The 15,108-nt window shown below is 46.4% G+C and overlaps 1 protein-coding gene across 4 annotated transcripts; it reads right to left on the reverse strand.

Annotated features, from left to right (window-relative positions):
• Positions 1–18: 18 nt before the first annotated feature.
• Positions 19–14,898, reverse strand: tax1bp1a (Tax1 (human T-cell leukemia virus type I) binding protein 1a). 4 transcript variants are annotated; one of them, XM_029167108.2, is made up of 17 exons: positions 14,745–14,898; positions 13,470–13,684; positions 10,426–10,528; positions 9,639–9,829; positions 9,245–9,400; positions 6,907–7,055; positions 6,570–6,660; positions 6,301–6,486; positions 5,973–6,224; positions 5,628–5,819; positions 5,477–5,549; positions 4,883–5,364; positions 3,794–3,880; positions 2,854–3,040; positions 2,544–2,749; positions 2,062–2,144; positions 19–1,395 (listed from the first exon to the last, which is right to left on the reverse strand). In XM_029167108.2, the coding sequence occupies exons 2-17, from the start codon at positions 13,656–13,658 to the stop codon at positions 1,188–1,190; spliced, it is 2,835 nt and encodes a 944-aa protein (XP_029022941.1). In that variant the 5' UTR covers positions 13,659–13,684; positions 14,745–14,898; the 3' UTR covers positions 19–1,187. The 4 variants fall into 4 exon arrangements, with proteins under 4 accessions (XP_029022941.1, XP_029022940.1, XP_029022939.1 ...); XM_029167107.2 differs by having other exon boundaries at positions 19–1,398; XM_029167106.2 differs by having other exon boundaries at positions 2,538–2,749.
• Between the last annotated feature and the right edge of the window lie 210 nt (positions 14,899–15,108).

Consider the following 15,108-nt stretch of genomic DNA (forward strand, 5'->3'; position numbering starts at 1 on the left):
GGAAGGACAGCACTGTAGTTAAATGCATTTACACAAGCTCTTTATTCATAAATTTCTTTGCAATGCACACGTTAACCACTGTCCAGACGTTCCAACATGAAAAGGGTTTCATTGGACACATGACGTACTGTACAGGCACACACACTCACACACTCACACGCACACACATACGGTTGCCTTTTGATTACTGGGCATGTGCAATTCTAAAAGCCTGAACACAACACGATCCATGGTCATGACATGAAAATAGAGAAGCGGTGTATGAAGCCCTATGGAGACACACATACGGAAATGACTCTTGAAACAGTAACTTGTAACTTTAAAATGATGGAAGTATATAACAGTAAAAGTGTCCGTAACTTTGATCCCCGCAGGGCATTTAGTACAGAATCTCTCACAGACTGACCAAAGACCAAAAAGTGCACATCAGTGAGTAAATCATCGTTGGTCCGTCACTCCTTCATGACCACAACATAAGGGATGAGGGGAAGCAGAGTCATAACAGTAATTCACAGGTCTCTGCACAGCTTGCGTTTATATGTACAGTACATTCAGAATAAAGCCGCATTTAGTGCAGATACATGATGATGTAGTGCTGTTGGTGCTGAAACCATTTGACGTCTTTGCGAAACACTATTATACGTACAGTCAAACACCACTTCCCACCATTAGGTGCATTTACACTTGACATTTGACCTCTTCCGCCTTATCACGCTTTGCTACAGGTTAATCCTACGTATTGTAAATATTCAAGGTTGGGAGAGAACGGAGACGTAAAACCCTAGTGTTGCTTTCCTTTTCCAAAGCCCTGGTTCCAGAGCTGCAGCAGCTACAGTTCACACCTGTAATTTTGTCATTTTAAATGATTCTGAATGCAATACAACATGCATGCACTTATAGATTTAGTCCCTTAAAACAAAGATTAAAAAAATAAACAGGACCATGGCTGCTCCGTAGTGTTAATCATCCTTTTGCCCACTGTGTATTAATGTAAAGCCACCAATGGACGAACTCTGCTTTCAGTAGTGGAGTACATTCTTTCTAACCATTAAAACCGCAGCAAAAGTGCTAATGATTGAATAATAACAAGACTTAAACCAACCCTAATCAAAACGAACTAATAGCCGACAACGTACATTTACCCACACAATACGTCGAGTGTACGCAGCTTCGCCCCCCGTCTCCCTTCACTCGATCTGCTCAAAGTTGAGCACGTGGCCGTCGAAGTGCGTGAGGACGTGCCTCTCGAAGAGCTGCTGCTGGCAGTTGAGGGGGAACTGCTCTGAGCAGACGGGGCAGACCTTCCAGTGGCTCTCCACGTGCTGCTCGAAGCTGCGCTGCTCGAAGTGGGGCGGGAAGATCACCTCGCACAACGGGCAGCGCTTGTGGACGTCGCTGCTGAAAAAGAAGGGGGTTTTAGTGTAGTTTGGCCTGAATGGACATATAGATATATAGAGTAGAGTAGAGTAGATTCCATTCTACTCCATTTAAGTACTTGGGACAGGAACTAAATACTTCACCTTGTCTTAAGTAAAAATTTCTACCATATGGTTTTAAAACAGCAGATGCATCCTGCGCTGACTATACTATACTCAGGATTCAATTTTCAACATGATCAAGGCAGTTTGGACACTTCCCGCCCTGTCTGACGGAGAGGAAGAGAGGTCTAAACGGTTCTAATCCAGGTGTGCACAGCTGGCAGTGACGTAGCCGCCAAGACCTGAAGCTGTAATTTCTACCAAAGAGGCTTCTGCCAAATGAAAGGTCTGAATGCTTTTGTGAATGAGAGGTTTTAGTTTTTGATTTCTTATAATGAAAAGTCACACATGGGTAAAAACATGTTGCTCCTTTGCCACTGACATATTTAGTGTGGACAGATGGGCAGAAAGAAAACCATAGATTTACACAATATTAAATAATTATATAATTTAATACACAACATAGAGGGAAAGTAGGGATCATCTGTTGAAAAAGAAACTATTATTCAACGGCTATTTCTATTTCTAAACATTGTCAATGTCAACGTCAATGTGTGTATTTCTTTGGGGGTAGCTGTGCTACCTGGAGTCGAAGCAGAAGCTGCTCCTGGCTTCACTGTGTCTGCTGGACTGATGGTCACAGGATGTCTGAGCCCCGTCAGAAACCTGAGGGACACAGCACAAATCATTATTCATTCCCAGAACTCACCCAACCAGGACAGACTAGTGTAACCCTTGCACACAAGTCTCCACAACCACATGAATAAGGTGATCTTAGGTCTGTTGCTATGCAAGATCTCCATTAATTACTCTCCCGGCCCTTGTTACCCTTTTTTCTCTCGAGCTTTGAAGACGTAACGTTAATTAGAAATGTATGCAAATTAGTGCAAAGCTTCCTCTTTAAGGCCACGGTGCTTATTCCTCCATTCAGTGACAAGGGCACTGCAGAGCCTGATGACAGGAACCCGGAATACACACATGTGAATTGTTAGCAGGTATTTACACAAAAATTTCACAGGGAAAAAGAAAACAATATATTTGTAGATATTGTAGATATACGTTTACATTTCGTGGCTCCTCCGGCGGATGCTCCAGGCCTTCGGGGGGGGTCGTGGTCCGACAGGGCTGGATGCAGACCACCTCCTGGTCCCAGCCCGGTGCCGCGGGGCCGGGGCTCGAGGGTGTGAGTGGGGGCGCGCAGGGAGGCGTGCAGGGCGGGGCCTCGGGCGGCGGACGGGACATGTGCTCGGGCGACGAGGCGGCGTCCGCCACTGAATGGGCGACACACGAAAAACAGGTTCCGTTCTAACAGAGCAGCATTCTCACAGACAGCGGCGGTAAAGGAATGAGTGGGCAAAGCCGGAACTCCTCTCGCCTCTCGCGGTGTCGGTGGAGTAGGGGTTGCCGTACTGCAGCTCAGCGGGCCTCTGCGGCACCAGCGGTGGGGGCGACGGGTCCTGGGGGTAGGGCATGGGGTAACGCAGCACCATAGGCTGCCTGACCTCCGCGCCCTGGACACCGGCCTCCTGCTGCCTCTGTCTGGACATGTAGCGCCGCAGCTCCTGGAGGAAGCAGAGCGCAGGACCAATCGCCACAATCACCTCAATCACCCGATCCCAGTGCAGTTGAAATGGGTTAAACTGTCTAAAGTTCACAATTGGTTTCATATTCTCTCGTTTTGCTCAATTTACTGTACTTAATGAAGACTCACTTACTGTTTCCATAGCAACACACGAGGAGTCTGTAATTTTTCCTGCTACACTATCGCTGCCCTTTGTGATTATCTCTGATAGGAGAGCATTAGTATCCTACTCATTACTGTAATGGTGTCAGACTTTGGCTCCGTCTGCTCGGGGAGGGCCTATTGTCGCTCGACCCTCTCCCTCTCGCCCACCTCCCCCCTTCCTCCGGCTGCTCCCTTCCCACCTCCTCCCCTGATGACTTCATTAGTGTGCTGCCATCAGGTTTAACATTTAAACCAGGGTTAGGAAGGTGAAACAGACACCTCACGTGGCATTTGAACTGTCTAATAGCACGATACCAACGGGCGAGCAAAGCAAGTATAGATGTTTTAATTAGCAGCTAGTGGGGAGTGTGAAGACACTGCGAGTGCTCATGACTGAATGCTGTGGTATTTCTGTGGACTTTAATTGAGAGCTCACAGTAAATCCTTACATCTGTGGAGTCATTTTTAAAGTCATTATCGCTGCTTGGGGGTTGGAACTAACCAAAGCAGACTTAAGAGGCCGAACTAAAACTTCTGCAACACCGCATACAGCCTCATCTCCCTTCCACATACGCAGCACACCCGTTACCTCCTGTAACTGCTCCTTGTCTCTCAGCGCCTGCGCCAGGTTGCGCTTCAGCTCCGTCACCTCGCTGGCTCGCTCCGCCATCTGCACCTGCAGGCCCAAAACAAGCTGCTGAGAATTCCCTCACCCTAAGGTGACCGCCTCAAATGTTTGCTCAGAAAAAAAAACACGATTTCAAGTGTTTCAGCTCCCAAATAACTGTAAATAATAAATATATAACTAAAGATAACTAGTGACAGATTGGCTTAAAGTTGATGGGACAAGTCTCTTCTTATGCAGCACTGAGAAGAACGCCTTCTAACCTCCATCTTGCATCCAGGATTTGAATAGCAGCAAACATTCACACAGGTGAATGGACATATTAACACGTGAGCTGCTTTCTGTTACAGATGTTTGTGTACGAAGTACAGCGAGTGGAGCGGACCTGGGGATGGTAGTAAATCTTTCTCTCTAACATAACTGAACCTGGGGGATAGTTTACATGCTTAGTTGCTTAGTTGTCTGCTCTTCTCTTATTTCATCCCATGACAAATCTCCCCCTCTCCCGCCGCTCCTCTCTGCTTCGTGTCTGTCTGTCTAGCCTCACTCTTAAATTGTCCGAGCCCCGTTCGCTTTCCCTGTCATTCCCTTTCATCTCCCTTTGTCCTTTTCGCGCTCTCCCCCTCTTTTGTAAATTTAAGGCACAGCATTAGAGGGTTAAGTTCAGGTGAAGGGAGTGAATTTCTGCCCCCCCCCCTCCGCTCCATCCCCTGGGTGGCTGATGTAAACAGCCGTAAAGCACGGTGTTCTGCGGCTGCCTTTCTTGTCTGTCTCCGGGGCCATTAGGACGGGCTCGGGGCCTGAAGCACTCGCCTCAGACAGGGGGCTCTATCACAGACAGGGGAGGGCCTTATTTACGCGCTGATAAACACACACTCACTCATGAAGATTAAATGCCAGTAGGTGCTTTGGTGCATGCTTGCACGCAACATGCAGCAGGCTGCATCACATACCACACACAGGGGCTCATGTGTCCCATGGGTGCAGCATCTGCTCCTCCAAGCAGTGCTGTAGAAGCAGCTTGTATGCAGCTATGAGCTCATGGTGTCTTACTCTGAATCGCTCCTCCTCGTCGGCCAGTCGCTGTTTCAGCGTCTCATTAATGGCGCACTGCTCCCTCCATTTCTCCTCCATCAGGGCCAGCTCCTCCTCGACGGAGAGAGTCTGTTCCATCGCCGCCTCCTCCTCCGTCGCTCTCACCTTCGGCGGCACCTGCTCCTCCTCATTCATCCCGTCCTGCGAGTCGGATGCACTCCCCACCTCACGGCCTTCCACAGCGCTGGGCCTCTCGTTCTCCACCTCCACCCAGCTCGCCATCCTCAGGCTCTCCTCTGACAGGCTCTCCTTCTCATTTTCTTTCACTCCTTCTTCCCCGTCTTCCTTTTGGCTCACTTCTCCTACTCCTTCTACTTTGCACCTCCCCTCTTGTTGTCTTTCTTCATTGTCACTGCTGATGGGTGCGAGATCCTGATTATAAACCTCTGTGGTGATTGTCATCTCAGCCGCTTCCTGTAAAGCTGCAATTGCTATATTGCCTATAAAGAGATGATGGTTGATTCAGCAATATAGAAATATAGAAGTTAAATATTTCTAATTGTAATGCACTGGGTGGAAATTGGAACCCAAATGTTTTTCATGTATGCCTACCTCCTGTTGGTGATTCTGGACTAGGGGTCAGTGGCTCCTGTGTTGTCTCAGTGGATGCGTTTCTCTTTGCCTCCTGTAAAAGGCACATGGTATCAAAACCATCTATTTAGCAGTAAGTTAATTTTCTTGGTTAAACTATCCAGTTACTCACTGTCTGGGCCTCATTAGTGTTCAGTTTGGCCACCTGCCTGCGGAGCCGCTGGCACTCGCGGTACTTCTCCTTGTAGTGTTCGGCAGCCATATGAAGGCGCAGCTTCAGCTCCTCGACCTCCCTTTGCAGCTCAGCTTCTGCCTCTGACACCACAATCATACTGGATGTCACCTGCTCACTGGTGCCCACTCCCTGAAACACAAAGACACAATAGGTTGAAATACACACTCAATTACTCCATTTCTTTAATTCTTTATTAATGAAGGTTTTTCCTTGTTTTTCCTGGAACAACACGTCACAGATCGTAAACATCTGGACTACTGAATCAAGAGGCTTGGTACCAACCACTTCCTTCTGTGCGGTACTCCTCATGCGATCTAGCTGGCTCTCCATGCGCTGGCACTCGGCCTGAGCATCAGCCAGGCTGGCGCGGAGCTTGTCGGCCTCCAAGCGGGCGTGGTACAGCTCGGTCATCGTGTGGTCGCGGGCGCTGGCTGAGTCGCGGAGCTCCGAGGCCAGCATGGAGGCCTGCTGCCGGGACGCCTGCAGCTGCTCCTCAGCCTGGCGGAGCTGCTCGCGCACGCGGCCCAGCTCGGCCTAGAGGCGTGTGAAGGTGTAACGCAGAGAGCAAACGCCCGCAATGCCAAGCACAGGTGGACAAACCTCCCCCTACCTTATCAGCCTTGTGTGCCAGCAGCTCTTTCTCCAGACTGTCCCGCTGGGCCACGCAGGCCCTGAGCCGCTCCAGCTCCTCCTGGAACTGGGCAATGGTTACCTCTCGGTTCAGCTCCACTGCCTTCAGCATCTGCAGCTCCGCGCTCAGCTTGGTGTTCTCCAGCTCAGTGCTGCGCAGGTGGGCCTGCACACGCAGGAGAGAGCGAGAAACAAAGGTCATGCTTAAGAGTCAACGCCTTCCCTCTCATACTGTATGCGTTCAGTTACCTTGTAGAGGTCTCGCTCATCCTTCTCGTTCTTCAGCTGGTTCTCCAAACTGTCTCGCTCTGCGGTCAGCTTCTTCAGACGGTCACGCAGACTGACACAAAAAAGGAAATGTATATCATCTGGTGCCATAATAACAAAATTTTAAACACAGCCAAAGTTTCAAATGTGTATACACTGAGAATCAGGTAACAGTAAATACATTTTGGTCTTCATGTTAATGAAGGCTAGAATGTGCTGACTTTAAACAACAGCTTTGAGGCTTTAGGTTGTGACACCATTGACAGTACAAACAAGTGCTTTTGCAAACTGAAAGTGTGTGGATGACGGACGGTCTCACCAATCGAGCTCGGTCTCCTTTTGAAGGCCCCGCTGGGTGACTCCCAGCAGGTCCTCCTCCAACTGGCGGACCCGGTCTGTGGCCTCTGTCAGCCTCCTCCTCACCTCCTCCCTCTCCTCTGACAGGCCCTGCGAGGAGCGCAGCAGCTCCTGTGGGACAGAGAGGCCGTGAAGCTGCGGCTCACGCTGACAGGCCGTGCCACCAATCAGAGCAGCTGACAAAGGAGATAACATGTTTTGTAGTGCAGCTGTACTGTGAATTCCCCCTGAGGTGATTTCTAGTCTTATCGAGCATAAATCACCAGGTACAAATTATGACTCATGAATTTTTTTGATGGACACAGAACACATTCTGCATTTGAAGACATCGGTCTGCTGCTTTATGAATGCATATAATCTGTCTGGAATCAATCAATTCCTAGAAACACGCCACTGATCCTGTACCACAGATCACATAGAATCTGGCTGCACCATGTTGTGCGCCTGTTGAGGAAATGCCTTGTTTAAACTTGCTGCTAATCAGCAGCGAAGGATAATAAATCATTGGTAGCTGATATTGGCTTTGACAGAACAACATACCTCAGCGAACGCCCTAGTTTCTATTTGTAGCGCGAGCACACACACACACACACACGCACACACACACACACACACACACACACACACACACACACACACACACACACACACACACACACACACACACACACACACACACACACACACACACACACAGTGCACTGCTACGCGAGGAGGAAGGACATATGGAAAGACACATAGCGCAGAGATTACCCGTCGATCCAGAACAGACAGCGTGCACATGCTCCCACCAATGTGTACTCAGGCCTGTCTGCCTCTAGGCTTGGCTCTGCGTAGATTACTGTATGAATTTTACTGCTGGCGTTGGGGAAGCACTTTAGCAGCGCATAAAGACCTTATAAAAAGTGTAGTCGTAAAATTAGCAGCCACAAAATATGTACTTATGTTTTCATGTTAAACTCAAAGGATATTTTCATCAGCGCGACGCGAGCTAATGCAGCTACTGTAAACGCTGTACAGAGGACACACACACACACACGGACATGCGCGCTGAACCGAAAGGCAGCGCGGCAACAACGGTGCGAGTGTGCGTCGCCTCGTAATTTATGGCGAATTTGTCCTTCATAAAAAGAGCAACGGACTAACTCAAAGCAGCCTGCTGTGACTCGGGGCCGAGACTGGAGCGCGGCACTAGAGGGCGATAAGACACAAGCTTCAGACGGGCCCAACTCAGGTTTCGGGCCCCCACCCCCCTCCGCTTCCACTGGGCTCCTTTCGCGTTGGCTCTTGGCTGTTTTCTAGGTGCGTGTGCCAAGCTGCTACTTATCAAATGCGCAATTCACGCATATTAAACCTGGTGAGTGACTGAACGGCGGAGGAATGAGGAAAAATTGCATTAGACCAATGTGAAGGTTTACCAGCTTTCACAGTTTATATTATACTCTTACTGATGCTGCTCCAATAAAATAAGTGAATTTCTCATCATGTCAATAAAATATCCTTAAACTGAAGGAATGGTCAGACAGTCAGGGAGAAAATAGACAGTGAGAAAGCAATGGCCACTGGATCGCGTGACTGAGTGGTGTTTGTCCCTGAGGCTGGGCAGGGCTCTTTTTTCAGGCAGGCGGTTTTGCGGACTACCCTCCTCTCATTCCACACACAGACTAAAAGGGTTTGCAAGCGGGTGGCATAATGAGTGTGTATGTGTGTGCGCGCGTGCCCGAGTGAATGTACATTAAAGGGGCCCTGTGGTGTGGAACCTGAATGTGAGTGTGAGATTTAAGGGGGGGGGGCAGGTTGTGCATGTGTGTGTTTGTGTGTTTGACGTCATGTTTGCTCGCTCTGCGGTTACGATGGCATCGTCCCTGACGCCAGATGCCCGAGAAAACTGCATCCCAATTCCGTTCTGGCCCACTGAGTCAGGTCGTTAAATACACACACGCACACGCGCGCACGCGCACACGCACACACACACACACACACACACACACACACACACACACACACACACACACACACACACACACGCGCGCCGCAGCTCCTTGTGTGTCTCTCAAACATGGACACAGATTATTCATAAATCCAGGCCTTTGAAGTTGTCAGACCTGTGATCGCTGGCGAGGAACCGATTCCAAGCACATGCAAATAGTGTCCGTCTGTCCGCACAGGCACGACCTACATGCGTCCTCACTCCTACACATTTACCTACGAGCGCCGGCTTACTGGAACCGCCTCACCTTGAGTTAAAACGCAAACACGCCGTCTCCCTCGCGGCCTCACCCCGTCCCTCTCCGTCTAACCTGGTTGTGCGTGCGCAGCAGGCAGCACGTCTCCCTCTCCTGCTCCCTCTCCCTGGCCAGTCGCTTCTGCTCCTCCTGCAGCTGCTGCTTCTCCTCCTGCAGGAGCCGCATGGCCTTCAGCAGCTCCCTGCGCTCCTGTTGCGCCTCCTCCACTCGCTGCAAGGCAGGAGATGAAAAGGCATGAGAAGGGCACCTGCACCCTTAAATGTTGAAATGAAATGTTTTGAGAATTTTATACAAAAAAAAATTGAATTGATTCCATATGACTTGTTGTTTGGTGGTTTAATGGCAGCCTACCATGTATTGCCCAGAGGGGAGTTTGCTCTCTCCCCTCCTCCTCATTACAGGGCAGCACCTGTGGAACTGCTTCACTGTATGTAAAAGACATTCTCACCTCTAACAAACCAGTCTTGGTGGTGACGACCAGTATGTCGGAGTTGCTGTCGTCCTCAGTGACCGTCAGCAGTTCTTCCGTGGGCGTGGCTGATCTGAACTGAAATGGCGTGCTGGCTCCTCGGATGTCGCCAGAGTGTGTAACGTAACAGAACTGGTAGAACTCTCCATCAGACCTAGGCACATAGTAGCCTGGGTTGAGAAGATAAGAGGAAATGTACAGTATGAATACAATTAAACATTCATTCCTACTATAAATAATAAAAATTCTTCTAGTTTACAAAAATGTGCTTCCTTCCCTTTTGTCTTTGTGTGGTAGATATATTTATTATAGCAATGAAAATTTTCATAGGCAACATAATATTTACATATACTATTATTTCACACAGCCAATAGCTACAAATCCCACCAGAGCAGGATATTAAATTTTTAGGCCTAGTTCAGAGGAGTAAGTACAGAACATCCGGCAGTCAACCTCTTTTACAGACTACTGACACACCACAGTATGCTCTCCTATTTTCACTGTGTAATATTTGACCATTCCAGGCCTAGTAAAATAATTTTGCAGCCCCTTATGTGTATGTGTGTGTGTGTGTGTGTGTGTGTGTGTGTGTGTGTGTGTGTGTGTGTGTGTGTGTGTGTGTGTGTGTGTGTGTGGTTAGAGAGGTGCTCAGGTCCCAGGCCGCCGTTTGCGGTTGTGTTCCCTTATTAAATAAAAGTGCTGCTTTTTATATGTGCCGTAAAATGGAGGAGTTGCTTTGGAATACCCTGGGCCTGCATGCATGTACCTTGAAATACCACAGTCCTGTGCACGGTACTTCCTGGTTCGTAGTTTTCAGGCATAGGAGACCACAGGAAGGTGTAGTAATCTCTGGCTGTGCTCCAACCCACCTAAAGAACCCAAAATACAAACATTAGTTCCCATAAAAAACTGCTTTACAATAAATCATTTAATGTAAAGATGAAAATCATCAAAAGCTTAACACACATAATTTTTTTCACCAAGAAATGGAAGTGTTTTAAAGCCTGTAGCGCATCATCCTTCATTCAGAAGGTGAGAGATTATGGTGGGAGGGCATCTTATTTTCTTGTTACAACAAGTTGACAGAGAATGAGCCACGTGGAAACGAAGAGGTGACAATTTTACATAAAATGGCAAGGGGGATGTAATCCCGCGGATTTCACTTGCTGCTGGGTGAGACGATAAAAAGGAGTTGTTAAAATCATAAGTTGGGTCCTGGATCGTAAATCTGTCCCGCACAAACGACAAATTGTGCACTCTCGCTTTCTTCTCCAGGTTTGCGTGTACACACACACGCCATCATTTTTTAACTCGCATGCGCATTACACATTTCTGACATTACATAACTGCCCTTCAGCCGCGAGAAACTCAACCACCTGTGCATCTACAGGAAAAAAAAGCGAAGAAAGAAAAAGTTGCACAAAAGAAACACTGCTGTTTTGACAGCTGCTACATAGCAATCATGTGATATTACAGCTTCACCAGGTGGGCTATTGTGTTGTACAGGAAATTATAGCATGCACAGGACACAGGGAGGGGTCTGTCACTTTAAATAAGCATTAATCTTTAAAAAGTGAACAATAACATGCCAGTAAATCGTGGAAGTCAATTGGTAAATGACAATGGAAAACAAAACCCAAAATTCAGGATAGGCCAATACATGACGGAGCATTTGGACGCTTTACCTGGCGAGAATAAATCAATTGAACTACTCAAAACATCTGTCAAAACCTCAGGATGGATATTGTTTTTTTCCCCATCAACCCATTACACTGAGCATAATGCTCTTCCAAACAAATGTAAATTGTCAGCAAGACAGAACCAGAGCCAAGAACATTCTTTTCCCCTCCAAAAGGATCTCAGCGAGCGCCTCAGCTGCAGTGGACTCCTGCCAAGGTTGCTTGTGTACTCACGTGTATTTGCTTAAGACAGAAAAGACATAAATAATTTTGCTAATTGCAGAGTGAAGCTGACTGATGTTTGGTTAGGTATGGGGTGGCATTCCAACATAGGAGTGATGTTATAAAATAATCACAGGCAAAGCAGCTATCAATCATTCAGCCAAGGTGTGAGGGAACAGCGCGATGACATGTTAATTATACACTTACACAACGGGTTTCTCCCTGCTGGCCTAACAAACATGCCACAATCAGAAACCTCCACAGGGTTTTCTGCAGAGTACGTGTGCTTGTGTGCGTTTTTGTCAGACGTCCAACTAAAGCAAAATTTACCTGGACCAATAGAGCAAAAGATGTGTTTCACACACCAGCGACATGTGAAACATGATGCTGAAAAAACAAATGTGACACACATCAGGTGTAGTTGTACAAGTTTGTTCTGTACCAGCAACTTTGTTTAAGAAGGATCCTCTCAGTTATATTATGAACCTGTTCAACCACTAGAGGGCGTCTGTGCACAACTCAAATAAACTGCCTGCCTGATTGGTCTGAGTCATCCTCATAACAACGGAGCTTCCATGCAGAGTATTTCTCTCTCTCTCCGTCTGAAACAGGTAAGGCCTGTAGATGTGACATGTAGGAGGAAGAAAATTCCCTCTGCCTGAGTCATCTCTTTTGACATGTTTCACCAAACAGACCTGTAACCTTTCCATTAATGTTAGTCATCTGTGCTCAGTGGGAAAGTTTAATGCAATCAGTGATTTTGAATAATCCAACAGCCTGTTGATTTTCACATTAGGGCTTCCAAACACCCCAGGCAAAACATAACAAGGACCAACTTTAGTCTGACTTAAATTATAATGAGGCGGCACTGCTGTGTGGCAATCCTGTCCGCAGGCCACAGCAGTTGTTGTCCTGTACACACAGCCTATGGCAATCAGTCACGCAGTTACACATTGACATGGCACAGAAGTCAACATTACAATCAGTTTCCCCATTTTTACAACAGGTAAGAAATCAGGAAGGAAGCAAGCTGAATGCAAAGAATCATTTAAAGGCAAACACATTGAGAAATACTAAATACTATCATGAGTTCCCTATGCTTATTTTAAAGGTAAACTCACAATGTCAACATTTTAACAGAATTAAATTGGTTAAATATGTGCATAAATACACACATATACATCAAAAGCATGAAAGAAGTGCAGTCAGCCTGTCCCTTGACACGCAGTGCTAACCATCAAACAGGATTCATTACCGTGGATTACGACAATTAAATTTTCCAATCGACTTTTTCCAAATAAACCCAGCATCTTTATTCTTTTTTAATTGAGCTGAAGGATTTGAAGTCAGTTCTTAAAAAACGATAAAACGTTTGTCTTTTGACTTTATAAGACATTAAGTTTCCTAGTTCACATTTCCTGTTAATTACGTGTGAGATTTGATGGCCTTGATAAAAGAGTGGAGCGGAGTGGGGGGCTGACTAGCAGGAAGCAGAGAAACTACTGATGGAAAGACAGAGGAGAACGAACAAGTGTGGTGATGGGGGGGCTAATAAGAATCAGAGAGGTTCATAAAGAGCACCAAATGTTTGCCCCACAGCGAGACCTACTTCAACCAGCCCACCATGTAAACCCTTCCTCCTTCTGCCTGCACGGCAACCACACTAAAGCTTGTGGTGAGGTTTTAGATATGTACTGAAGAGTTGGGCCATTAGTGTGAAGGCGGATGTACGTGTTAATGTGCCAAGTGCAAGTCTTTGCCAATTAATAAAATCCTAACACATACTCCATGTCACAAACACTAGTGTAATGGGCTGGAAAAAGCTCCAATCTCTAATTATCTTTTCATAACATAAATGATTTTGGTTATGGCTGGGTCACAGCAGCTGCTGTGGGTGTGTATGATGTACCTTAAAGATGCCCACCCAGTCTTTGGGGTGGGGGGTAATATAAGAAGTCAAAGTGTAGCGACACTCCAGGGGCGCCTGGGGCAGGAAACTCTTGCCCACATTCTGGAAGATGACATGGGCAAAGTTGGATGTTTCCATGACGCTGACGCTGCTTCCTGGTGACGAATCTACCACCTGGAAAGATGACATTTTATCCTGTTTGTCACTTCATTTGTCTGTAAGAGAAGAGAATAAGAGGACAGACAAGTTAAGTATTCAAAGACAGAAGGAAATGAATGAACCACATTTTCAGAAAACAATCTCTTGTTCTACGTTCTGACATAGGTTAGAAAATATGATGGGAGAAAGTAGAAGAGATATAAATATACAGAACCGTACACCTACATAAAGCAACCACATGTATTTATGTAGTCAGTCATCGTGCGTAATCATTCACAAAATCTGCAATATTTACTGAGCACAGAAGTCTTTTGTTGCTTCACTACTGCCTTTAAGGCAGCGCCTCCTCATCTTCCGTGCATCCTGTACTAAAACAGCACCAGACATGAAGAAAAGCGTTGTCCTTCTGAAGAAACAAAACCCATTTTTCTTTCTAAAAAGTATTGTGGCAATAAACTTGTTACAAAAATGAATAATGTAAGATGATTGTTACAGTGTAATCTTGTATTTCACTAAAGGGGGAACTCCATGATTTGACTAGTCAAAGTAAATGTATGAGTCACGATGAAAATACTTGACCCAGCGGCGTAGTTTATCTTCAGTGATGATAATGTATTGTGCACTACACTTTATATAATTATTAGAGTCACACTTCAGAGAAGTCACTTCACAGACCAAACTGAGCCTTTGCTTAAGGGAGGAAACAGCAGGTGTGAATGAATGTAGCTAGTAGCAGGTGATGATGGTGTGTGCATCATCCTCTTTCTCTGGATGTGAGCACGACTGAAGCTACAAATCCTCCTGCCCTAGATTTCCATGTGACCCAACCCTCCACTCCTGACTAAGATAAACGAATATGGTAATAACGACCTAACAACTGTAGAAATCAGCTAATCAGCTAAAGTAACATCGCCAATACTCCAAAGCTATGTAACGCTTTCGTTCAGTTCACTAGAGGACACTCTTATTTACGGTAGCTAAACAGGTAACATTAGCTTGTGAACAGGCCATGTCAAGTCACTAGCTAGCTAAACATTATCTTGGTAGGACAGCTAGCTAGTTGACAAAAGAGACGTACACTACAGACGCGGATCTAAGTTAAAATAGAAAGAGTACCCGTTTAATATGAAATCCGCATGGAAACGAGTAAATATCTGCGGGTCAGGCCGATGTTTTTGCCACTGTCCTCGTTGTTGTCAAACCTGACGATGATGCGTCGGTTCCTGAAGAAGCAAATGATGCGGCGCTTCCGGGATGCTGAGTAGGACGGAAGCTTCTGAGGATGTGCGACACATCCAAGACGGAATAGACTTATAAAATAATAATTAAATATAGATAAATCATCTTAGTATCTAATACTAATTGTTGCAATTAATAAAGTCCCTTTGAATATTTTTTCCATGTGAAAAAGAAACACATTTTTATTACACATAGATTTACGATTTAAAATAATAATTCCTCTACGATTCAAGTATACATT

Source organism: Betta splendens, chromosome 11 (genome assembly GCF_900634795.4).
Source record: "Betta splendens chromosome 11, fBetSpl5.4, whole genome shotgun sequence".
NCBI classification, from domain to species: domain Eukaryota; kingdom Metazoa; phylum Chordata; class Actinopteri; order Anabantiformes; family Osphronemidae; genus Betta; species Betta splendens.